The following is a 23,273-nucleotide window of genomic DNA, read 5'->3' as shown; positions in this document are numbered from 1 at the left end:
GTTACAGTTAGCGAACAAAGTGGGTGGACGTCGATGGAGGAGGAGAACTAATGAATCCACGGGGGGCCTCCGGGGGCTGAAGCGGAAAACTTGGAGTTGGACCAGAGGCCGGCAAACTTCATCTGTAAAGGGCCAGGTAGTCATTATTTCAGGCTCTGAAGCGTGCACAGCCGCATCCCAATAACATTTGATTTAGAGATCCTGGTGACAAGCAGAAAAGAGAGCCCTCTTTTGCCAGCCCCTGGCCCAGGTGAGTCACTGGAACTCAAGGTTGCAAGTGTCCACATTCCCAACAGCGGCCAGGAAACTGGACGGGACAGAAGCTGCCAGGGAGCCCTGGGGGTCCAGACCTCCCCCCGGCTCCTGCCAAAGTCTTCAGTTTCCGAGGGAAGCTGGAGTGTAATTATGAGACTTGGGCTCTGCTTGAAGGGGGGAGAGGCAGGAAGTGGGTTAAAAGCGAGTAAATCGCATGAGCAGAGGAGAGAGAAGTCAGGGGGAAGGAGGTAGTATGGCTGGATCTGGGTGAAGACGTCCCTCTAGGGTCGCACACACACATCCACGCACGCACATGCACGTGCACACACACGGCACCTTTGGGTGGCCTCTGACTGCGCAGTTGAGGGCAGCAGCGTAACCAGCCACGACCACCCGGTCTGGTAGAGGCGTCAGGAACTTGGGAGGTGTTCGGAAGTCATGTTCCTTGTACTCAAGCGGCTTGTAGGTGATACCTGGGGAAAGGGAGGTGCACCTGTCAGGTGCCCATCTGGACTGACCCCTGACTGCCTCTCCTCAGTCACCGGGTGCCATCTGGTTTGAGTCTGGGGGCGGGGAGAGGAGTCAAGGTAGGATCCCAGCCAAGAGAGGAGATCGGACTCCGCGAAGTGGGGTGGCAGGACCTGTCTTGAGGATCCGGGCCGTGTTCTTGGAGACACCGGGGGAGTCGCTGAGCCCACAGATGTTCTCGCTGAAAACGCGGAAATAGTACTCATTGCCCACAATGAGGTCAGGCACCGTACAGGAGGTGTGCCGGCTGTGTTCGTAGACGGTGAACCACTCCTGGGGCAGTGGGGGACAGACAGGGAGGGGCCGGAAGAATCAGACACAGGAACACGGACACAAGAAAGCCCAGGGCGTGAGCAAAGCACACCAAAGCGTGCACCCCGCTAAGACAGCTTGCGGTTCCCAGCTGCACTGTTCAAAATGGCCCAAGAGGTGGGAACAGTCCACGTGCCCGTCAGGGGCTGAACAGAGAAGCAAAATGTGGTAGGTCCAAACCAGGCACTCTCACTCAGCCATGGAAAGGACTACAGCCCCGATCCACGATGCAACCTGCGGGGACCCGGAAAGCTTTCTGCTGAGCGAAGGAAGGTGCGTATCACATGATCCCATTTATATGAAAAGTCCAGAGAAGGCAAATTCATACAAATAGGAAGCAGATTAGTGGCTGCCTGCGGCTGGGGGGGGAGGGGCGAATGCTTAGTGGGTGTGACGTGTCCTTTTGGGGAGATGAAAATGTCTTGGAACTAGTTGTGTTAGTGACACAACAGTGGGAACAGACTAAAAGCTTTAAAATTGTTAATGCTTCATTTTATGTGAATTTTACCTTAGTTTATTAAAAAAAAAAAAAAAGGAAAAGAAAACCCACCTTGTGCCCAGAAGGCTTCCCTCCCAGCCCCAGCCTGTGCTCCCACTCTCTCCAAGGAGGGTTTCCCTTCCCCAGCAGGGACCCGGAGACAATGGCATCTGCTCTGCAGATCTTGGCCACCCCACCCCACCCCGGCCCTTGGGTCTCTCACCATGGTTTTCTTGTCGGCTTTCTGGACAAAATAGCCCGTGATCTCACTGTTCCCATTATCTTTGGGGGGCTGCCACTCCACCAGCGCGTTAGTGCCCCACACCTCTTTCACCATCACGTTCTCTGCTGGTCCTGCCTTTTCTGGAATGGTGGGGGGGGGGCGGTTGTCAGACGCCAACCCCTTCCCTCCTCCCTGCATCTCTCCCCACCTAAGCCCCCTCACCTGGTCCCGGGATTCTGATCAGGCTTAGGCCTTTCCCCACTCCCGCTTCCTCGCCCTTTGGCCCCATCCCAGCCTCACGTCCTCGTTTCCGTCCCAATCTCTTCACGCCCCATCTCCTGGGCCACAGTGCCTCCCCCTGCCCCAGCTGCCCGCGCACCCACGACCCGGATACGGATGGTGGCCGTGTCCTTCATGTTCTCGATCTGCACGGTCAACTCGTACTCCCCCGAGTCCGAGCGTGCCGCCTGGCGCACGAAGAACACGGTATCGAAGTCGCTGGTGCGCACGTGCACGCGGTTGGGGTCCAGGGGTGCCCCGCCCTTCGTCCACACCACCTGGGGCCGGGGCTTTCCCTGGGGGGGTGCAGAGGGAAGGGAGGCCGAGAGGTCAGCCTGGGTCTCACCCTGGGCCCCGCCCTGGGCCTTACCCTTGGGCCCTGACCCCTAAGACCGACCCCAGCTCGGCACACCTGGAAGGGGATGACGAGGTTGATGTGTTCCCCCACTTTGAGGATGTAAGTCTGGCGGAGATGGCGTGGGAGCCGGATCTTGGGTTGCTCTGAGGGCACAGACACAGGAATGGGGGCTCAGTGCTGGGCTGGGGGACACTCGAGGGAGGGACAGAGAGACTGTGGCGATGACGTTCTTGGGGGAGGCCCTAATGATGACATGGCAAGGGCAGGCTGGATGACAGCAACTTGGTCTTTGGGAGAGCGGGCTCAGAGTCACTTACGCACAATCTCCCGGATGGTGACGGGCTGGAACAGGGAGGCGGGCTCGCTGCGCCCCGCGATGTTGACTGCCACTACCCGAAACAAGATTTTTGCTCCCGTGGGGAGATTCTTGACGGTGAAGCCACAGCGCTCTATGGGCTCCGTGTTAGCTGGGACCCAGTCCTCGGCTACAAAAAAGAAGTCATACTGGGAACCTTCTAGAAGCCCCTCAGCTGGTTGTCCCTTCCCGTGCCTGGGGCTGACCGCAATGAACAGCAGCAGCTGATATTTGTTAAGCACTTATTATGACCAGGCTGGAAGGGCGGCACACGTGTTAGTTAGCTCACTGATCTCTGCCTCTGTCCTATGTTATCCCCATTTTAGAGATGGGGAAATCAAGGTTCAGAGGTGTAGGGAATGGGGGGCTGGTTAGAGACAGCTTCTCGGATTTCCTGCCCCCTTGCTTTCTAGCTTAGGTTTATTGCCATAGGTTGGTGAACCAATGTGGGTCAGACCAACAACCACCAGGGCGAACTCTAACGAGACTAGGTCCTGAAACATCACAGTGGCCTGGCGCAGATGGGAGAGGGATAGGCAAGGGCAAGAATGGAGTAAAGAGCGCTGGAAAGAGAAAGAGGGAAGAAGGTGATGAGAGTCCAACCATCCATCATTTACATGCATTACCAAACGCAGTCATCACTGTACCCTGTCAAGGAGGCAACTGTCTTCGTCCATTTTTAGATGAAGGGAAGTGTAGGGCAGGATGGGAACCCCCGTCTGTCTGACTTTAAGGCCTGGGATACGGTGTTGAGATGATCACGCCTGTCTTCCCAGTGAGATGACCGTGTTGCAGGTACCCCAACAGCCGTGGCACCGAGCCTGGCATGGAGTCCAGCACTCAGTTCGTGTTTGTTCAGTGGAGAATGGAGAGTTGGATGTGTGGAAAGATGGGTGGATGGGTGGATGGGTGGATGGATACACAGAAAGATGGAGAGACGGCAGACAGATGTCATGACCAGTAGACAGTGGTCATATAGGGAAATGGATGAATGGGAAGAAGGAAAGGAAGGTGAAAGGGAGGGAGGGAAGAGGGAAGAAAAATGGTGGTGAAGAGATAAATATACAGATGGAAAACATGTTACAAGACGGATGGATAGTTGGTTGATCCAAAATATTTTCAGATGGATAGACAGATGGTTGGATGGATGACCAATGGTGGGCAAATGATTGGGAAGAATGCGGGAAGGAGGGAAGGAAGGAAGACAGGAAAGAAGGAAGGAAGGATGGATGGACAAATGGAGGGAGGGATGGACGAGAGAAAGAAGGAATATAGGTAGTCCGTAATTACAGGGAGGATGGATAGATGGATGGGAAAGTATTACTGTATGGAAGATGGGTACAGGGAAAGGAGGAAGGAGGATGGGAGAGAGGGAGGGAGAGAGGACAAGCTGGTCAACGGGGCCTGGCTTGAGCCATCCCATTCAGGGATTCAAGCAAGTACAGACACAGGGCTAGGCCAGCCCACCCCACCAAAGAGCTCTCCTTGCACTGCCCTCTTTGCAGTCCCCTGGATTGGACCCCCAGCAGGGCTCTGTGTGAGACACCGCGCCCCCACCCCCAGACCTGACGGGGCCACTCACAGCCCTCCAGGCAGTACTCCACCAGGTACCCATCGATGCCGCCTGCCCCGATCCTATCTGGAGGCCTCCACTTGAGAGTGGTGGTCGTGTCTGTCACGTCTTCCACTGTCAGGTGCAAGGGTTCACTCGTGGGTGCTGTAAGAATCCAGAGAGAAAGACAGTGGAAGCAAATGAGGGGTCGGTGGTCACAGGGAGGGGCAGGAATCAGAGCTGGAGTCACTGATCAGGAAAGGGAGAATTATGGTGGGCCAGAGGTCCACGAGCCAGGACATGTCATCATGAGTCATTAAAACCACAACATGTATCAAGGGATGGTGAGGTCTCCAGGAGGAGGGAGAAGTGTTGGTCTGGTAGGTCAGGGGTCTATAAGGGATCTGGACAAAGGCACAGAGTCTAGGATCATAGAGATTGGTGACTAATGTACTGGGTCAGTAAGAGGTCGGGAGGTTGGTTAGGGCTGGGGGTTCAAAGGCCAGGTATAGGGTCAGAGATCAGCAACAGGTAGGGCAGGGGTTGGAGATGGACAGGGGTTTGGGGAGGGTGCAGAGGAGCATTACCAATAGGCATGAAGGGCTTGGTGTTCATGCTGGGCTGGGAAACACCAATGGCATTGACCGCGAAGACCCGCATCTCGTAGAGGACGCCCTCGATCATCTTGGTGGACTCATAGGTCGTCTCCGTAAAGACCTCAAAGTTCAGCTTCATCCAGCGCTGAGAGCCCTTCTTCTTCCGCTCCAGGAGGTAACCTGGACGCCCCCGCCCAACAGAGAGGAGTGATGCCCATGGGGAGACTATGGGGTCACAGGTCAGTTGTAGCAGTGAGAGGCACATCAAAAGGTCACATGACCCCAGAGAGGTCTGAGGACATGAATCTTGGGTTGGTCTCAGGGTCACAGAGCAGTCAGTAGTCACCAGTCATGGGGCTGGGGGTCAGGAACAGTCACGAGTCATGAATCAGGAGTCAGGGATCATAGAAAACCCTATGCTGTAAGCGAAGATCCCCAGGTTGCTGGGAAGCAAAGAATGAGAGGGAAGACCAAAGGAATTGCAAGACATCCAAGATGGAAAACCGATCTCAGAGGGAGATCACCAAGGATGCTAAGAACTCTTGAAGGCCAAGCGATCGTTGGGGTGGTGGGGCAGGGGGAGTAAGAGAGGTCAGAGGTTATGGGGACTCCGGCATATGGGCACTCACCAGTGACTGGCTGCCCCCCATCGTACTTGGGTGGCTCCCAGACAAGAATGGCCCAATCCTCTCCAACAGAGGTGACCCGCACAGCCTCCGGGGGGTCTGGGACATCTGTGGGAGACAGGATGATCAGCGGGTCCCTCGGGGCCTCAGGGAGCCACCCTGGCTCACTCCCTCAGCTCCCTCTGCTCACCCACAACCCGCACGAAGATGGAGGCCACATCCTCGCCCACGGGGTTGGTGACCTTGATGGTGTAGCGGCCCTCATCCGCTCGATCGGCACTCTCGATCACAAAGCTGCTGATGTCTGTCTGATTCTCGATGCGGATCCTGCCTTCGGTGGCCGTGAACACCTGGACACAGCCGCGGGGTGGCCTTGTTCCATCTCTCCCCGAGCCCAGACCCACCTCTGCCCTGACCGTTCAGAGTCCTCCAGCGGCTCCTCATCACCACACAACACACAGGGCCTTGGACCCAGAGCAAGAGGACCCGTTGCATTGACACCCAGCCTCACCATTCTTCCCTGCGGCCCTCCTCATCCTCCAAACACCACCCTGAATTAAAATCCCAAAGATGTGGCACGCGATCCCCTCAGCCACTCCTCTATTTGCTCTGCTCTTCCTCATCCTTTAGGACTCGCCTAGAAGTCGCCTCTTCTGGGAAGCCATCTTGGAAGCCCCCAGCTGAAAGTGATGGCCCTACCCCCTGAAGTCTCAGAGTTTCCAGTACCCCCCCTTCATCTCAGCCCCGGTCACCCCGGACTATGGCTGCTCGGGCACGTGTCCGCCTCCCTCCACCTCCCTCCTCATGGTGGTATCCCCAGTGCTGTGCACAGAGCCCCGCACAGAGGAAGACTCAGGGGCTGTGTTTGCTGACTGAAGCAATGAATGAAGATTGAGTCAAGTCTATCCATTTTACAGACTAGGACTCTGAAGCCTAGAGGATGGAAGAAAAATGGAACTGTCCAGTGCCTGGAACATACAAAATAAAAATATTTGTTGGATGGATGGAACCTCGGACTGACTGATGGATAAATGGACAAATGGATTAATTACTAGATGAGAAGATGGCCGGATGAATTAAATAATCGATAAGTTTATGAATGGAAAGATGGGTGGATGGTTGAGTTGATGGATAGCTGGATTTGCTGGCTGACTGATTAATGGATGGGTGGAGGGAAGGATGGATGGATGGATGGAGGGATGGAGGGATGGAGGAGGGATGGAGGGAGCACCCACCATGTGGCAGGCCAGTACCATGTGATAGACAAATACAATCTCCAGCCTTCAATCCTCTAAAGAAGGACCATCATTCTCATTTTACAGACAATGAAACTGAAGCTCAGAGAGGGAAGCCACTTGCCCCAAGTTGCCCAGCAGAGCTGAGAGGGAGAAGAAGTCAGGGCACGGGGTCAGGGGGAGCCCCGCCATACCTCATCTCCCTTCAGCCAGGTGGCGACAGGACGAGGCTCCCCAGTGATGGACACATCGAGCCTCAGCTTGTTTCCAGCCACAACCACAATTGAATTCTCTGAGGTCTTCCCTGAGCAGTCCAGGTGGATCTTTGGTGGCTCTAGTGGCAAAAAAGAGATACTGGGGAACTTGGGAGTGGGCAGCTAGGTCATCCTGATCCCCACCAAGGCAAGCTGGGTTCCCCAAGAGCTAGGCTCCAATAGCCATAGAAATCCTGGGGTCCTGCCCCCAGCCCCTCTTCCACCAGACCCAGGAGTCAGGACCCTCAGCCCCAGCAGTCAGGACCCCCAGTCTCCTTCTCCCTCAGACCCAGGAGTCAAGACCCTCAGCCCCTCCTCCCTCAGACCCAGGAGTCCAGACCCCCAGCCCCTCCTCCCTCAGACCCAGGAGTCCAGACCCTCAACCCCCTCCTCCCTCAGACCCAGGAATCCAGGCCCTCAGCCCCTCCTCCCTCAGACCCTGGAATCCAGGCCCCTCAGCCCCTCCTCCCTCAGACCCAGGAGTCCAGACCCTCAGGTTAGCACAGCAGCCCCTGGTCCTTACCTTGCTTGGGTACATACTCCACCTTGATTTCTGGAGGACAAAGAAGATGGCTCTGTTAGCTCTAAATCCAGTGGGCCCCTAATCCCACCCTCCCACCCCAGAGGCGGCGGGGAAGGTCTGGCATCACCCAGGGACCCGGGGGGCTGGGAATGGGTCCAGGCCCATGACTGCCCCTCCCCCCAGGCGGACACTCATCAGAATGTATAGTGCTCTCTCCCTCCATGTTTCCATCTGACTCCTCCCACAAGATCAGACGCCACCTGCTGTCACCCCTAATACGCACTAGGGAAACCTAATCGTGAAGGAGGGATCTGGGCTCTGGGGTCTGGGAAGGTGGGTGCTCTGGCCCCTGGGGAACACAGAGGGGCACCCTCACCCAGGAAGTTGAGCTTGGCTGAGAGGGACAGGGCATAGCCGTCGGGCACGAATGTGTAGTCTCCCTCATCTTCAGGGCGGACATCATCGATCACCAGCTTGTGGAACCTAAGGTGTTGTGGGGACAAGGCAGGAATCAGGTGGGTCACCCCACGGATCACCATGGAGAAACACCTTTTTTTTTTTTTAAGATTTTATTTATGTATTTGACAGACAGAGATCACAAGTAGGCAGAGAGGCAGGCAGAGAGAGAGAGGAGGAAGCAGGCTCTCTGCCGAGCAGAGAGCCCGATGCGGGGCTTGATCCCAGGACCCTGAGATCATGACCTGAGCTGAAGGCAGAGGCTTAACCCACTGAGCCACCCCGGCGCCCCGAGAAACACCTTTTTTTTAAAGTTTATTCATTTAAGTAATCTTTGCACCCAATGTGGGGCTCGAAGTCATAATGCAGAGATCGAGAATCGCACATCTTTCCTAAAAAGCCAGCCAGCCTCCCAGAGAAACACCCTCTCGATGCACTCTAAGTCCCCTTGCCCACCTTTTTTTTTTTAATTTGAGAGACAGCAAGCACAAGCGGGGCTAGGGGCAAGGCAGAGGGAGAAGCAGGCTCCCCACTGAGTTCAGAGTCCAAGGTGGGGCTCGATCCCAGGACCCAGAGATCAGGACCTGAGCCAAAGGCAAAGGCGGACGCTTCACCAACTGAGCCCACCAGGCGCTGTTCCCCCAGGCCCACCATTTTTATTCTGGGTTTTGAAATGCTATCATCTGAGTTCAAATCTCAGCTTTGCCACTTATTAGCTGTGTGACCTTGGGCAAGTTAGCTAAGCCCCCTGTGTGTTGTTTCTTCATCTATAAAAGAGGAATCATGATAGCACTCTACACCAGGGTTGTTGTAAAGAAGTAAAACTCTCAGGGCACCTGGGTGGCTCAGTGGGTTAAAGCCTCTGCCTTCAGCTCAGGTCATGATCCCAGGGTCCTGGGATCGATCCCCGCATCCGGCTCTCTGCTCAGCAGGGAGCCTGCTTCCTCCTCTCTCTCTCTCTGCCTGCCTCTCTGCCTACTTGTGATCTCTGTTTGTCAAATAAATAAATAAAATCTTAAGAAAAATAAAGAAGTAAAACTCTCCCAGCACGTAATAAATGCCCCATAAGCATTACGATTCATTCTCAGAGTTACCGACACTCCTGGCAGGCGGTGTTCCTGACCCAGAACCCGAAGAAAGCCTGCGTTCTGCCAAGAGCCGCGGTCAGGAAATGCAATTCACCACCCTACGGGGGCACACGCGCTTGGGCGTGCTGTTCTGGCCTCACGGCGGCTCTCCATATCCCACAGGTCACCAGGTACTTCTCCTGGATGTCCCTGTGCCACCTGTTGAATTCCAGTCCCTTTGTTTCCCCAGCTAGACGTCTCCCCCACTTTGTAGGAGACTGTTGGCAGACACGGCCACAGGTTCTCCCCTCCCTGTATCTGTGCCCCTTGCAGTAAGACCCTGCAGCCTGTGGCTCCCTTCCCCTTAAACCACTAAGTAGAGGGATGGTTGTTCTGCAGCGATAGCCAACTGACACACACGCCACCCGCACGCACCCCTCCCCTCTCCACCACCTCCACGGTCTACTCCGCACCTCCCCACGTGGGAGATGGTGATCCTCTTGCTCGGCCGCACCTCGACCCCGTTCTTGTACCACTTGCCTGTCACCTTCTCATCAGACACCTCACACTTAAACACGGCCTGCTCCGAGGCCTTCACTGTCAGATCTGCGATGTCCTGCAGGACCTCCAGCTGTTTCTCTGCGCGGGGAGAGAAGGATAAGAGCCCATGAGAACTCCAGGCGGCCCACAGATATTCGCAAGCGCTGTTCCAGGCACTGGGGATATAGCTGTGAACAGCCCAGAAACATCCACCGGCCTGGTGGAGCTCATATTCTAATGTGGAGACAGTCGGTGACCAGGGAAACAAGGAAACATATAACAAGGGCACCTGGGTGGCTCAGTAGATTAAGCATCTGCCTTTGCCTCAGGTCATGCATGATCCCAGGGTCTTGGAATCGAGTCCCGCAACAGGCTCCGTGCTCATTGGAGAAACTGCTTCTCCCTCTGCCTGCCACTCCCCCTGCTTATGCATTTGCATTCTCTCTCTCTCTCCCTCTCTCTGAGAAATAAATAAATAAAATATTTAAAAAAAAAAAAAAAAGAAAGAAAGAAACGTATAACAAGAGGGAGTGACGAAGCCTGAAGGACGGCGGGAAAGCGTCTGTTGGAGAATGCAGCAGAAGAGTCCCCCAGGTGACAGCAACAGCACGTGCAAAAGCCCTGTGGAGCAGAGCAGGCTCGGTGTGGGAAGCAGTGAGGAGACCAGCGCGCAGTGAGCGAGGCAGACATGGTAGGAGATGAGCTGGGCAGGGGCAGACGGGGCCAGATCACAGACCTTGGGGGCCCCAGAGAGGACTCCCAGCCAGGCAGGAGCCACTAGAGAATGTTGTAAAGATGGCTGGGATCTGACGTACTTTTTTTTTTTTTTAACAAAACAATGCATGTATATGCCTTAAAAATAAAGGCACTGGGGGCCCTGGGTGGCTCAGTCGGTTAGGCATCTGCCTTCAGCTCAGGACATGGTCCCGGTGTCCAGGGCTCAGGCGCCAAGTTGGGCCCTGTGCTCGACAGGGAGTCTGCTTCTCCCTTTCCCCAACCCCCTGCCTGTACTCTCTCTCTCTCTCTCTCAAATAAATAATTAAATCTCAAAAAAAAAAAAAAAAAGAAAACAAACGAAATGGATTTAGATGTAAAGGGGTTATCTCCTACTTACCCACCTCCAATCCTCCCTTCTCCAAACGGGCACTACCCGCTTAGTTGATCACTATGAAAGCAAATAGGTATATATGTTTTCTCTCCTCCCTCCCTTCCTTTCCTTCCTTCCTCCCCTCCCCTCCTTGCAAATTGTAACATATTTGCTTTTTTACCTGACAACAGGGTATATCGGGAATCCTTCCATATCAGTGCATGTCACACTGTCCATTTTTAAGGGCTTCGTATTGACATACCATAATTGATTTGGCTCATAAATACCTTAGTTTGGGGTTGGTTCATTTTTTTATATTTAAGGAATTAAAGACTCACAGGCATTTGCAAATGTAATACATGGAGTCCTACGTGGCTGTCAGTCAGCTTCCCCTGGCGGAGAGGGTGACGTCTTACATAACAGGAAAGTGACCTGGGCCCTACACGGCCGTGTGCTCAGTTTCCACCATCTGACTTACATTTTACAAGGATCACTCTCTGGCTGGTGTGTATGAGTGGGGGAGGGGGCAGCCATGGAAACAGGGCACCCACTGACCAGTGCTGTCGTTCAGGCATGAGGGGTGGAGGCCTGGGACGAGTGAGGGCAACAGAGGAGGGGAAGAGCGGTCAGATCCCGGATATCTTCTGAGGGGAAAGCTGCCAGGAGTCGCTGGTGAACTGAATGCCGGTGAGAGGCCAAGAGAGGAGTCAGGGACAACTGCAAGATTCGGGGCCTGAGCAGTGTTTGTTTGTTTGTTTAACATTTTATTTATTGGGGCGCCTGGGTGGCTCAGTGGGTTAAGCTTCTGCCTTTGGCTCAGGTCATGATCCCAGGGTCCTGGGATCGAGCCCCACATCGGGCTCTCTGCTCAGCAGGGAGCCTGCTTCCTCCTCTCTCTCTGCCTGCCTCTCTGCCTACTTATTATCTCTGTCTGTCAAATGAATAAATAAATAAAATCTTTAAAAAAAAAGATTTTATTTATTAATTTATTTGAGAGAGAGGGGCAGAGGGGGAGAAGCAGAGGGAGAGGGACAAGCAGACTCCGTGCCAAGCACAGAGCCTGACGTGGGGCTCGATCCCAGGACCCCGAGATCATGACCTGAGCTGAAACCAAGAGCTGGACCCTTAACCGACTACGCCACTCAGGCGCCCCTGACCAATTTTTCTTAAGTTTCTTTATTTATTTAAGTAAACACTCTACCCTGAACTTGGGGCTCGAACGCATGACTCCGAGATCAAAAGTCACACGTTCTTCTGGCTGAGCCATCCAGGCACCCCAGGGCCTGAGCAATTTTGAGCTGTGAGGAGAAGCTTGACACATTGCAGCACCCCCCTCCCCACCTGGAGGCCCCGTACCTTCCACGATGAGCTCGGCCTCACACTGGCCTCCATTGGTCATGACCTGGTAGTGACCCCCATCCTCCAGGGTCACATCTGAGTAGATAAGAATGTGACGCTTCCCATCCTTCTTGAAGCGGTATCGAGCCTTGAAGGAATCCTCCCGTGTCAGTTCCACCCCATCTTTCATCCTAGGTGAAGGGGAACGGGAAGAAGAGAAGTGAGGGACCCACATAGCCCTGGGTCTGGATATCACAGGGGGAGGGCCAGAGAGACAGTCCTGAGCGGAGGTCAGGGTCAGAAGGGCAGTCCCAGGAGGGAGGAGAGATTCAGGTTGACAGAAACATCTTGAATAGTCGGGTCACAGGTGGGATAGTGGGTCACAGGAAGTCACAGGCCACAGGGAGATGCCGCAAGGTCCCGATTGGAATGAAAGGTCACTGGGAGATGTCAGGGCATGGAGGGAGTCCTGGGGTCCCAGAGAGACATCAAATATTGTGGCCTCTCTAAACGGTACTTCCCTGCCTGAGAAACTCTTCCCTTCCCACTTCTTTTCTACCTCCTTATCATTCAAATCTCAGCTCCATTGTCATCTCCTCCAGAAAGCCTTCCCTGACCTCCTGAGTCCCTTCTGCCTATTAAAAAGTGGTTATAGGGGCGCCTGGGTGGCTCAGTGGGTTAAGGTCTCTGCCTTCAGCTCAGGTCATGATCCTAGGATCCTGGGATCGAGCCCCATGTGGGGCTCTCTGCTCAGCAGGGAGTCTGCTTCCTCCTCTCTCTCTGCCTGCCTCCCTGACTACTTGTGATCTGTGTCTGTCAAAAAAATAAATAAAATCTTTTAAAAAAAAAAGTGGTTATAGCTTCAGTTAGTGCTCTTCTGAAACACTTGTCAAAATAGAACTTTTATATTTATTCATGTGATGTCTTGACTAACACAAGTCTCCCTCTCCTACACATACACCCCAGAGGTTTACCAGATTATTAACTCTAAAAGGGTGGGTGACATATTGGTATATTTTCTCACCATTATATCTCCAATACATTGAAGAGTGCCATCATATAATAGGTGCTCAATAAATATTTGTTGGGTGGGTGAATAGATGTGGGATGGATGAATGGATGAGGAGGTGGGTGGGTGAGTGAGTGGGCGAGGGGATGGATAGCTGGATGGATGGACAGATGAACCAATGGGATAGACGAGTGGATGGATGGATAAAGGATGGGCTGGTGAATGGATACATGAGTGGATGGACCAAAGGATGGATGATTGGTTGAATGGATGAGTAAATGAATCTGAAATAGCAAGGATCAGGAGAAGGAGCTGGAAGAAGATAAGATAGGGAGAGGTCAGAAGTTCCAGAAAGAGATCATGGGTGCAGGTCAGGATTTATAGAGAAAGGCTGAGCTGAGGTCTCCTGGTGACTAGTGGGTAAAGTTTCAGAATCTCTAAGAGGCTCATAAAGATCAGAGCTGAGGCAAAGAAGCTGTGGGCACCTGTATGGAGCTCAGGGATCAAGAGTCACTTACCACATGACCTGGGCACCATCTTCTGATACCTCCACTGACATTTCCACCCGGTCACCCACAAACACCTGCTGGTCCTCGAGGGGTTTGACAATCAGGACTGGAGGTTCTGTGAGACACAGAGGCACAGGACGTCAGTAGTTTCAGGACCCCCCACCCCCACCCCAGAGCCCCACTCCCTAAGCTCAGGCCCAAATCTCAGCCTCACCTTTGACAAAGAGCTCGGTGAAACACTTCTCATCTTTGACAGCGACCTCATAAGCAGCATCGTCCGCCAGTGTGCACTTGTTGATGGTGAGAATTCGCTTCTTACCAACATTCTCAAACACGTACCTGGTGCAAAAATCTTATCTCAGCCTAGAGCCTGGAGGAGATCCCGGGCCTGGGGTAGATCTGCCTACCAGCTCTTAGGGCAAGTCACTCCCTCTCAGGGCCAGATTGCGCAGGAGCAGACAGATGGTCTAATTTCTAGTATTTAAATACCCATAGGGGAAATCTTAACTGCCCCCTCGCCGTCCATATCCATCCTCCCCTTCCATTTAGCAATAGCACACAGCTACCGACCTGAGAACTACATTTCCCAGCCTCCTTAGCAGCTAGAATGGTACGCCACTGAACTTGGGCCAACGGAATGTGAGTGGATTCCAGCTGCATAACTGCTAGTTAGTTTATCTCCACCTTTGTGTTGCTTGCTCCAGACTTCTCTCCTTCCCCCTTCCTGTCTCCCATGACCCAGCTTCAATCATGTGGATGAGGACAATGTCACAAGAAATGGTGTAGCCTAAAATGTGGAACCTGGGTCCCCAAACAATCTCTAAGAAGAAAGCCAACCCACCACCCTCAATCAGCTAGGAATACATTTCTCTCTCACTTCAAGTAATGTAACCTAGGGACTCTGTTACAGCAACTTAACCTGGACCTTAACTAACTTAACTTTTTATCTTATCCAACATGCTCCTGATGAGAAACTTAGAAGACACAGCCAGGGCGCCTGGCTGGCTCAGTCGGGAGAACATGCTGACACTTGATCTAGGAAATTCTGAGTTAGAACCCCACGTTGTGTGTAGAGACGACTTAAATAAATTAATAACTTTAAAACACACACACACACACACAGCCATGAAAAAAATAATAAAACTAGAACCCATCCAAGAGATAACTGTTGCAAACATTTCAGCCTCTGTCTTTCCAATCTTTTTATCTATATGTATGTAGATTAACATTTTGTGAAGCAGAAATGGGAACCATGCTTCTTCCCGTTTGCAAACTTTGACCAGCTTCCCATACTAGTATACATTTTAGGATCTCCTTCTTAGTGACCACATAGAACTTTGGCAAGGAATCATACATTTTGGTTGTTTTCCATTTTTTGCTGCAATAGCAAATGCCTTCAGGAACATCCTTGCAGCGAAATATGCACAACCATGATAATTCTCTTAGGATAAATCCCTCAAATTGCACCATCTGAAAGATTTTTAACACACCGCCCGTTCAGAGATTTAGCAGGTACCATTCCTGCCAACAGCATTTGTGTACCCATTTCTCTATGTCGTCTCCAGCACTGGGTTTTATCATTTTGGAAAGTCTTTGCCTATTTGGAGAGCAGAAAGACTGTTACTTATTTGCATTATTATTGTGGTTGTTGCTGTTATTTTCAAGGTTGAATGTGTCCTCCACAGCACATTGGCCATTGGTTTCTTCTCAACCAAATTCTTGTCTTCATTACCTTGAACAACTTTTTTAAAAGCTTATTTATTTATTTATAAAAATTTTATTTATTTATTTGAGAGAGAAAGCACGTACATGTGCAGGAGGAGAGGCAGAGGGAGAGGTAGAAGCAGACTTCCCACTGAACAGGGAACCCAATGCGAGACTCGATCCTAGGATGACCTGAGCTGAAGAGAGATGCCTAACCGACTGAGCCATCCAGGCGCCCCTGAAGATTTTTTTAAGAGTAATCTCTAGGGGCTCCTGGGTGGCTCAGTCATTAAGCATCTGCCTTCAACTCAGGGCATGATCCCAGGTTCTGGAATCGGGTCCCACATTGGGCTCCCTCTGCTCACCAGGAAGCCTGCTTCTCCCTCTCCCACTCCCCCTGCCTGTGTTCCTCTCTGGCTGTCTCCCTCTGTCTCTCTCTCTCTGTCAAATAAATAAATAAGATCTTTAACAACAACAACAAAACCCTTAAATTTAAAAAAATTAAAAAGGAAAAAAATAAAAAATAAAAATAAATAAAAAAGGAGTAATCTCTACACCCAATATGGCGCTTGAACTCATGATCCTGACATCAAGGGTCGCATGCTTCACCAACGGAGCCAGCCAGGCTCAGGTTTTTTTTGTTGAGGTATTTACACTTTTCATATGAATGAGGGAGAGCTCTTCCTGGGTTAAGAGCGGTCTGATTTATATCTGGGCCCTCTCTGGGACTCAGATCTCCCCCCACCCCCCTGAGGGACTGTCCCTCAACACATACTTGCTACTTGGTTTGATCTCCTGGCCGTTCTTGTACCACTTAAGAGGAAGGTCTGGGTCACTGATTTCCACCACCAACTTGATCTTGTTGCCCCTGTCCACTTGGTAGGCTGGATCCAGCTTCTTTGTGAAGGCTGGAGATTGAAGGATGCAGGGTGCATGGAGCTGAGAGGTTCTCACTGCCCTGGTCACCCCCAGAGCTGCCACATCTCCCTCCCCAGACCATGGGCTCTCCAAGGTCAATGTCAGGAAGCCTCCCATGAACGTGGACGTGCCTGACCACAGGGCTCTATTACTCCTTAGATTGGAACCTTCAAGAGATAGGTCCAGGGTCCAAATATCCAATACCCACGATGCTGGGATCCCCGAGGCAGGGCGCACCTCCCCTCTGAGCAGTGCTGACCTGAACTCTTCTTGACCTCGACCTTGGCCTTCTTGAGCCGCTTCAGCATGCCCCGGAGGTCAGTGATGCCATACTGGAAGGCAATCCTCTCGTACTCACTCTTCTTTGCCCCTTTCAGGAGCTCCCAAATTTCAGGGGGGATGCCTAGGTCATCATCATCTTTCTTCTTTTTCTTCTCCTCCTCAACCACCTCCCTGAGGGCAGGGAGAGTGGGCAGGGGCCACAGGGGGTGGCGGGGCAGTTAGGATTAAAGGTGAGGCGCTTCCTCTGCCTTTGCCCTCCCTCTGCCTTCACCCACTTGCTGTGCCGCTCGCTCTCTCTGGGCCTGGTGCCCCCTTCCTCTCCGCCTGGATGCCTCAGCCTCCTCCTTGACCTCCTGGCCTCCATTCTGCCTCTTCCCCTCCAGCCTGCTCGCCACATGGCCCCAGGAGGGTATTCCTTACTTCCACATCAGATGACATCCTTTCCTTGTGCAGAATTCTTCCATGGGTCCCCCACTGCCATCAGGAGGAAGCCCCAGCAGCTCAGCCTGACAGTCAGGATGCCACCCACCATGCCATCAGCACCCCCACAACCACCCAAGCATGTTCCTTGCCTTTCCTGAACCCTCAGGCCAACCTCCTGCCTCCCAGGCTTGCACAAAATGTTTCCCCGCCCAGATGACCCCTCCCTACTTTCCCTTCCTAATCCGCTCCTCTTCAGACCTACTGCCAAAGCCCCCTCCTCTGTGAGGCACTGCTGGTCTTCCCAGGCAATGAGTTGCCTTCCCTCTGGGTTCTCACAAGGTCTCTGTGAGACCCTCTCTTTGGTCACACTAAACAATCTTGGTCTCTGTCTATGTCTGTTGGACCAGACCCATTTCCCCAAACCAATCTGTGACTCAGTGTCAGAGACCAAATCAAACTTCTTTCTGTCCCCTGATCTCAGCCCAGGGACTGGGAGACAGGAGGCTTCAGAAAATGTTTGCTGAGTGAGAAAGTGAGTAGATCTTTGGAAAGAAGGAAGGAAGGGAAGGGAACAAAAAGAGGAGAGATGAGTGGGGAACAGGAGGACATATGACTCTCTGCAATGATGTACAGAGCTTTGGGTGGAGAATTAATACAGACACGGGTCAAGGCGTTGATGGATGGCTGGGGTGATGGATGTGTGGGTCCATGGATGGGTGATAGGTGGTGGATGGGTGGTGTGAAGACAGATGAATGGGCGGATGGAAGATAGCTGGGCAAGTGGATGGACTGATGGGTTGGTGGCAAATGGTTGGGTCGGCAACTGGGTGGATATGTTGAGAGGAGATGGCCAGGTAGGTGGTTGGCTGGGTAAAGACAAGGAGATGAATCTGCCATTCGACGGGGTTGCTGTGGATTTGGGTATGGGGATAGATGAATGAATAGAAGAATGGATGGGTGGACCAGTAGATAATGAATAACCAAGCGAACGGAAAAGCATCATATTGAACTTATTGAATAAAATTGCCAATATCCCATCATTTTTACCTAAAGAACAGCAATTTCGTATAGATCACGCACAGAGAGCTATCTGGGTAGATGGGTGTGTCACTGAAGAGGTGAAGCGTTGATCGAGGAATGCATAGCCAGGTGGGTGGGTGGGATGACGGATTCAGTTGGGAGAGAGATGTAGGTGCAGATAGATACCCAGGTGGGAAGGAAGATGGATGAGAGACAGATGGGTGGTGGAAAGTGGATTGGTGGTGCCTCCCTAGCTGGGAAATGGGATTAAGGGGCGGGTGGGCGAAGGATGAATGGATGGGCTACTGAATGGGTAGCTGAGTGTAATGGCAGACGAGTGGATAGACAGGTGGGAGATGGTGGGTAGATGAATGGATGTGTGGGCGGATGAATGGGCAAGTGCGCAGGTAGGTGAGTGGCTGGATTAGTCAATGGATACACAGGTAGCTGGTTGGACAGACGGGTGATTGGTGAGTGGATGGGTGGAGCTGCCTCACCCAGAATGGCAGATGGGTGTTTGACTGGGTGCACAGGGGGATGTACAGGTGAATTAGAGCCTGAGTGAACAGGAAAACGGCTGTGAGGATGATGGGTTGAAGGGCAGGTAGGTAGGGGAACTGGCCGGCAGATGGCTGAGTGGGTGCGGTTGTAGGTAAATGTGAATGGTGAGTGCGTGGATAGGTGGAGGGACAGACAGCCGGATGGGTGGGAAATGGGTAGATGCAGGTCACAGAGCGGAAAACGGGGCATCCAGGGCTGGCAATGGAACCTCCTCCTCTATGAGTCCCCATGTCTCATCTCTAGGCCAAGTGGGGTAGGCTTACCTCTTCTTCAACAGGCTGCTGAAATCCAGCTCACCTGCATCTTCTGACTTCCCTTCGCCCCTGTGGCCATTGAGAGGGTGTGTGAACCCCATGGAGGCCCGGTGCCCTCAGGCCCGCCCTGGATCCCCACTCTTCCCTTCTCCCACAGCTCCCCGCCCAGGGAAGACACTCCATAGTCTTTGGCACCATCAGACACCAACCCCCCACACCTCTTCCCAGGCTCCAGGATCACTTACGAACGCTTGAAGCTTTCTAGACCCTGCCCAGAGGCGTCCTGGCGGGGTACTGGGGAGAGGAGATGGGGGGACAGAAGGTGAGCTGGAAGCAAGGCCTGATCTAAGACCAAGAGTGCCCCTCCAGGCCTGCACAACCTCCCCCCAGGCCCCCTGTTGTGGGCCAGTACATCCTGCAACTTGAGCGTGGATTCCCGTTTCCCTTGCTGCCACACTGCCCCACGAGCAGCCTCTCCCACCACACACCAGGGCTGGCACACTCTTCTCCCCGGGCCTGGGCAGCCGCCTTCCCTGTGACCCCCATATTTAAGCCCCACGCATCCTGGGCTGTAGACCCCAGAGCCGGTACACCCTCTGGGGTCCATACATATGCCCCCAAATCTATAATAACCTCCCACTAAGCTTGCACACCCTCGCCCTAAACCTGGACACACTTGCTTCCCAAGCCCTCATGGCTACCTTCTCTAGCCTGTCCACTGAGACCCTGGGATCTACTTAGCTCATCTTCTCAGCCTTCGCTGGGCACCCAAAACCCTGCACCCTCTCCACCCCGAGTCCACACCTCCTCATGGTCTAAGCCCATAGACTATCTCCCCAATTTTGAATGCCCCGACCCCTGCATCTACTCCCTCCTCCCCAAATCTCACTCCCCACATTTGGATGCTCTCTACACCAGGCTGAAACACCCACCCCAGCCCCATCCCCCAAAATCCTTTGCTCCCCCACCCCCCCCCACCAGCGCACCCTCCACATCGATGTTGAAGGCACAGCTATCGCAGAAGTCCTTGGCTTTGACCTCAAGGCGGTAATTCCCGCGGTCCCCCACGACCACCTTCCCAATATGCAGCTCCATGGTGTACACCTGGGGGCAGGGGGCCAGGGGTGTGGGTGCGCGTGACTGCTCCCCAGCCCCACTCCACACCCCCCAGAGCCCACCTCACATCTCCCTCTCTGGGTTCTCACCCTGGCCCCACTGGAAGGGCCAGCTGTCTCTTCACATGCCTGGACAAACTTGACCCTGGGGGCACACATCTCTGACCCCAGAGACCTTTCTGGGAATGCACGGACTGACCAAGTGTGCCCTGCCCTAATCCAAACATTGTCCCCACCTGTTCCCCACAATCTCCGTCAAGCAGCCCCGCACAACCTCTATCCCTGGAGGTCCTGTTTTCCATCCTACAGGGGCTCCAGGCTTCAAGCAACAGGCCTTCTGAGAATCGGGGGCTGCCCAAACTCCATCCTTAGCACATACACCCGCAGTGTCCCCACAGGGTCCTCACATTGCTGGCAGAGTCATGGGACTCCTTGAAAGAGAATCGGGCCCCGCTCTTGCTGCCCAGCTCCAGCCACTTCCCCTTGAACCACTTGATGGTCGGTTTCTCTGGGAGCTCCTTCCCGTTCACCTTGGCCACGATCACCACATCTTTTCCTGGGTGGGGGGTGGGGATGGGAGGGAGTGGCCAGACATGAACTGTGAGGCTCTACAGAGAGGACTGGGAGCTTCTCCTTCCTTGGACAGAGGAGTCCAGGTCCCCAGCCCCCTCCTCCCTCACACCCAGGAGTCCAGGCCCCAGTCCCCTCCTCCCTCACACCCAGGAGTCCAGGCCCCCAGTCCCTCCTCCCTCAGACCCAGGAGTCCAGGTCCTCAGCCCCCTCCTCCCTCAGACCTGGGAGTCCAGGCCCCCAGCCCCTCCTCCCTCAGACCCAGGAGTCCAGGTCCCCAGCCCCCTCCTCCCTCAGACCCTGGAGTCCAGGCCCCCAGCCCCTCCTCCCTCAGACCCAGGAGTCCAGGTCCCCAGCCCCTCCTCCCTCACACCCAGGAGTCCAGGCCCCCAGTCCCTCCTCCCTCAGACCCAGGAGTCCAGGTCCTCAGCCCCCTCCTCCCTCAGACCTGGGAGTCCAGGCCCCAGCTCCCTCCTCCCTCAGACCCAGGAGCCCTGGACCCCAGTCCCCTCCTCCCTCAGACTTGGGAGTCCAGACCCCCAGCCCCCTCCTCCCTCAGACCCAGGAGTCATGTCTCCAGCCCCCTCCTCCCTCATCCCCCCTCACCATTCTCCACCGACACTGAGTCTGGCTTCTTCAGGAAAATGCCAGTGGGCTCCTCGACAGTGGGAGACTGGTCCTCAGGTGGAGCTTCTGCTTAGGAGACAGGATTGGGGGGATCTGAGGCAGGCTGGGGAAGGGGCAGCAGGCCACTTAATGAGTGGGGCTTAGAGCCTGTGAGGGCCCCTCTGCTCAGATGCCAAAGCATGGAGCAAAGTGGCTTCTCGTGACTTCGGAAAGACCATGTATCACGCAGGTGGCTGCATGACTTTGGCCAGTCTCCTCCACCCCTTTGGGCCTCAGTTTCCCCATTTGTGAACTGGAGGGAGGTGGACTGGATCATTTGAACATGGCTTTGGGGCAGGAGAGGTGTGGAAATAGACCGCGGCATCCAGAACTGGGCAGGACTCCGTGATGAATCAGCCAGCTGCCGGGGGCTTGGGGACCAGTCTGAGGGGCAGGGCTCTAACCTGGGGGCACCGGGGAGCCATGGAGGGTTGTGGGCGAGTGTGGGAAGGATGGATTAGTTCTGGAGGTAGGACTAAAGGAGAGAGAGCAAGGTGCTGCAGAGGTACAAAGGAAGCCTGGGGGATGAAAAGCCAGGTTCTGCAGATCCCACAGGAACATTGTCTCACCTTTGGGGGGCTCTGCAGGAGCCTCCTCAGGGGGGGCTTCCTTGGGAGCTGGTTTGGCAGCCTCTTTGCCTTTGGGGGCCTTTTTGGCTACTGCGAGTTAAAAGATGTTCACAGTTGAGGAAGTGCTCAGTGCCCTCCTCTTCCAAAACCCAGGACTCTAGCCCCCCACCCTCCCCCCCATCCTCCCTCAGACGCAGAAGTCCTGTCCCTTCAGGTGTAAATTAATCTCTAATCCTGAGAGTCTGAGCTATCAGGTTTCCCCTTGCTCCAGACAAGCCGTGCCCCATCCACTAAGGCCACCAGGCCCTGACCTTTTGGGTCCTGGGGGTATAATTAGCTCTTTCCCGGGGCTGGAAACTGGACACCGTGTGCTGACCACGGCATCTTCCACCCGCCCTGCCTGCTGGCTCCTGGCCCACCCACGACCCAGCTGCAGTGAGGGGCTGGACCCCCACTCCACAGCCTGGTTGGCCTGGTGCCAGCGGTCTGGACACCCCAGGAGGAGGGTCCCTCCCAGGGACTTGAATCTCATGTGTTCACTTCTTCATAAAGAGAAAGCCACACCCCCACGCTAAAAATGTCCGCAGTCCCATACAGAGAAGAGCATCAAATGGCAGAGAAAGGCTCCCATAAGGGGCCCCTATATGGAGAAGGCTCCCTAATTCCTTCGTGAGGAAGCCCACATTCCTATTGAAAGGAGGTCCCCTCATCCTTATCCAGACAAGAGCTCTCCTCACCAGACAGGAACCCCTAACCTCTATACACACAAGGACCCCACTCCCCTACAGAGAAAGGACTCAGTCCTCACTCAGAGAAGCACCCTGATGCCTATGGAGAGAACTCCATCCCCAAATGTAGAGGACCCCAATCACCAGGCAAAGACTCTCTGGTCTACATACACAGCACTCCCATCCCTATGCAGAAAAAGGACTCAAAGTCAGATAATCTTTATCTGCACCCAGAAATGCCGCCCCCAAATCCCTACAGAGAAAGGAACACCCTCACTGCACAGGGAAGGAGACCCACCAACCCAACACAGATATGCGGCCCCCCACCCCACAGAAGGAAGGGAAGCCCTCGCCACACAGAGAGCACATCCCATTCTCCGAAACCTACAGAGGAGCCCTTAGCCCCCATTCAGAAAAGGGGACCGCATCTCCACCCAGGGAGGGCAGTCCTGAAAGTCACCTGGTTTCGCCTCAGGCATGTCAGCAGACCTCGCTCCTGGGCTCCTCAGACCGCAGCTTGTCCCTCAGCGCCCTGGGGCGAACAGGTGGGCCCCCAGGGGGAGCCCTTTAAGAAGTCCGGAGACTCCCAGGAGGCTGTGGGAGGCATCAGCCTGGTCTCCCCGCCCTCCTTGCTGCCCCACATTCAGCGGGGCGTGTTCTGAAGGGTGAGAAATAACATCTGGACCGCGCGAGATGGCCGAATGCCAAGTCCCTGGGGAGGAGGGGCCTGGGGTTCAGACACCCGGGTCCCAGGAAGAAGGGGGCTGGAGGTGAGGACTCCCACGTCTGAAGGAGGAGGGTCTGGACTTCGGGGTCTGGGGCTCGGATTCTTGGGTCCAGGAAAATGGAGGATGAGGGCCTGGACTCCTGACTCCTGGGAGGC

The 23,273-nt window shown here is 54.1% G+C and overlaps 1 protein-coding gene across 3 annotated transcripts in view; it reads right to left on the bottom strand.

Moving 5' to 3' along the window:
- The window catches only part of MYBPC2 (myosin binding protein C2), a 26,338-nt gene extending 3,065 nt beyond the window's left edge, over positions 1-23,273 (bottom strand). Inside the window, exons 1-26 of one of the 3 annotated variants that reach the window (XM_080827930.1) lie at positions 22,851-23,273; positions 21,663-21,752; positions 21,034-21,120; positions 20,265-20,413; positions 19,729-19,846; positions 18,988-19,036; positions 18,752-18,811; positions 16,462-16,655; positions 16,060-16,192; positions 13,795-13,919; positions 13,590-13,695; positions 12,081-12,253; positions 9,571-9,736; positions 7,951-8,057; positions 7,575-7,604; positions 6,992-7,131; positions 5,753-5,912; positions 5,566-5,670; positions 4,928-5,116; positions 4,371-4,505; positions 2,751-2,918; positions 2,488-2,576; positions 2,176-2,371; positions 1,797-1,936; positions 897-1,056; positions 592-728 (exon numbers count right to left, since the gene is read on the bottom strand). In XM_080827930.1, the coding sequence (XP_080684056.1) occupies positions 592-728; positions 897-1,056; positions 1,797-1,936; positions 2,176-2,371; positions 2,488-2,576; positions 2,751-2,918; positions 4,371-4,505; positions 4,928-5,116; positions 5,566-5,670; positions 5,753-5,912; positions 6,992-7,131; positions 7,575-7,604; positions 7,951-8,057; positions 9,571-9,736; positions 12,081-12,253; positions 13,590-13,695; positions 13,795-13,919; positions 16,060-16,192; positions 16,462-16,655; positions 18,752-18,811; positions 18,988-19,036; positions 19,729-19,846; positions 20,265-20,413; positions 21,034-21,120; positions 21,663-21,752; positions 22,851-22,869 (3,225 nt within the window). In that variant the 5' untranslated portion in view covers positions 22,870-23,273. The remainder of the gene's footprint in view (positions 1-591; positions 729-896; positions 1,057-1,796; positions 1,937-2,175; positions 2,372-2,487; positions 2,577-2,750; positions 2,919-4,370; positions 4,506-4,927; positions 5,117-5,565; positions 5,671-5,752; positions 5,913-6,991; positions 7,132-7,574; positions 7,605-7,950; positions 8,058-9,570; positions 9,737-12,080; positions 12,254-13,589; positions 13,696-13,794; positions 13,920-16,059; positions 16,193-16,461; positions 16,656-18,751; positions 18,812-18,987; positions 19,037-19,728; positions 19,847-20,264; positions 20,414-21,033; positions 21,121-21,662; positions 21,753-22,850) is intronic. The other 2 variants (XM_080827931.1, XM_080827932.1) reach the window with 2 other exon arrangements.

Source organism: Martes martes (genome assembly GCF_963455335.1).
Source record: "Martes martes genome assembly, chromosome: 17".
In the NCBI taxonomy this organism is placed as follows: Eukaryota; Metazoa; Chordata; class Mammalia; order Carnivora; family Mustelidae; genus Martes; species Martes martes.
The sequence above is the reverse complement of the archived record's forward strand: the minus strand, read 5'-3'. Positions and strand labels throughout refer to the sequence as shown.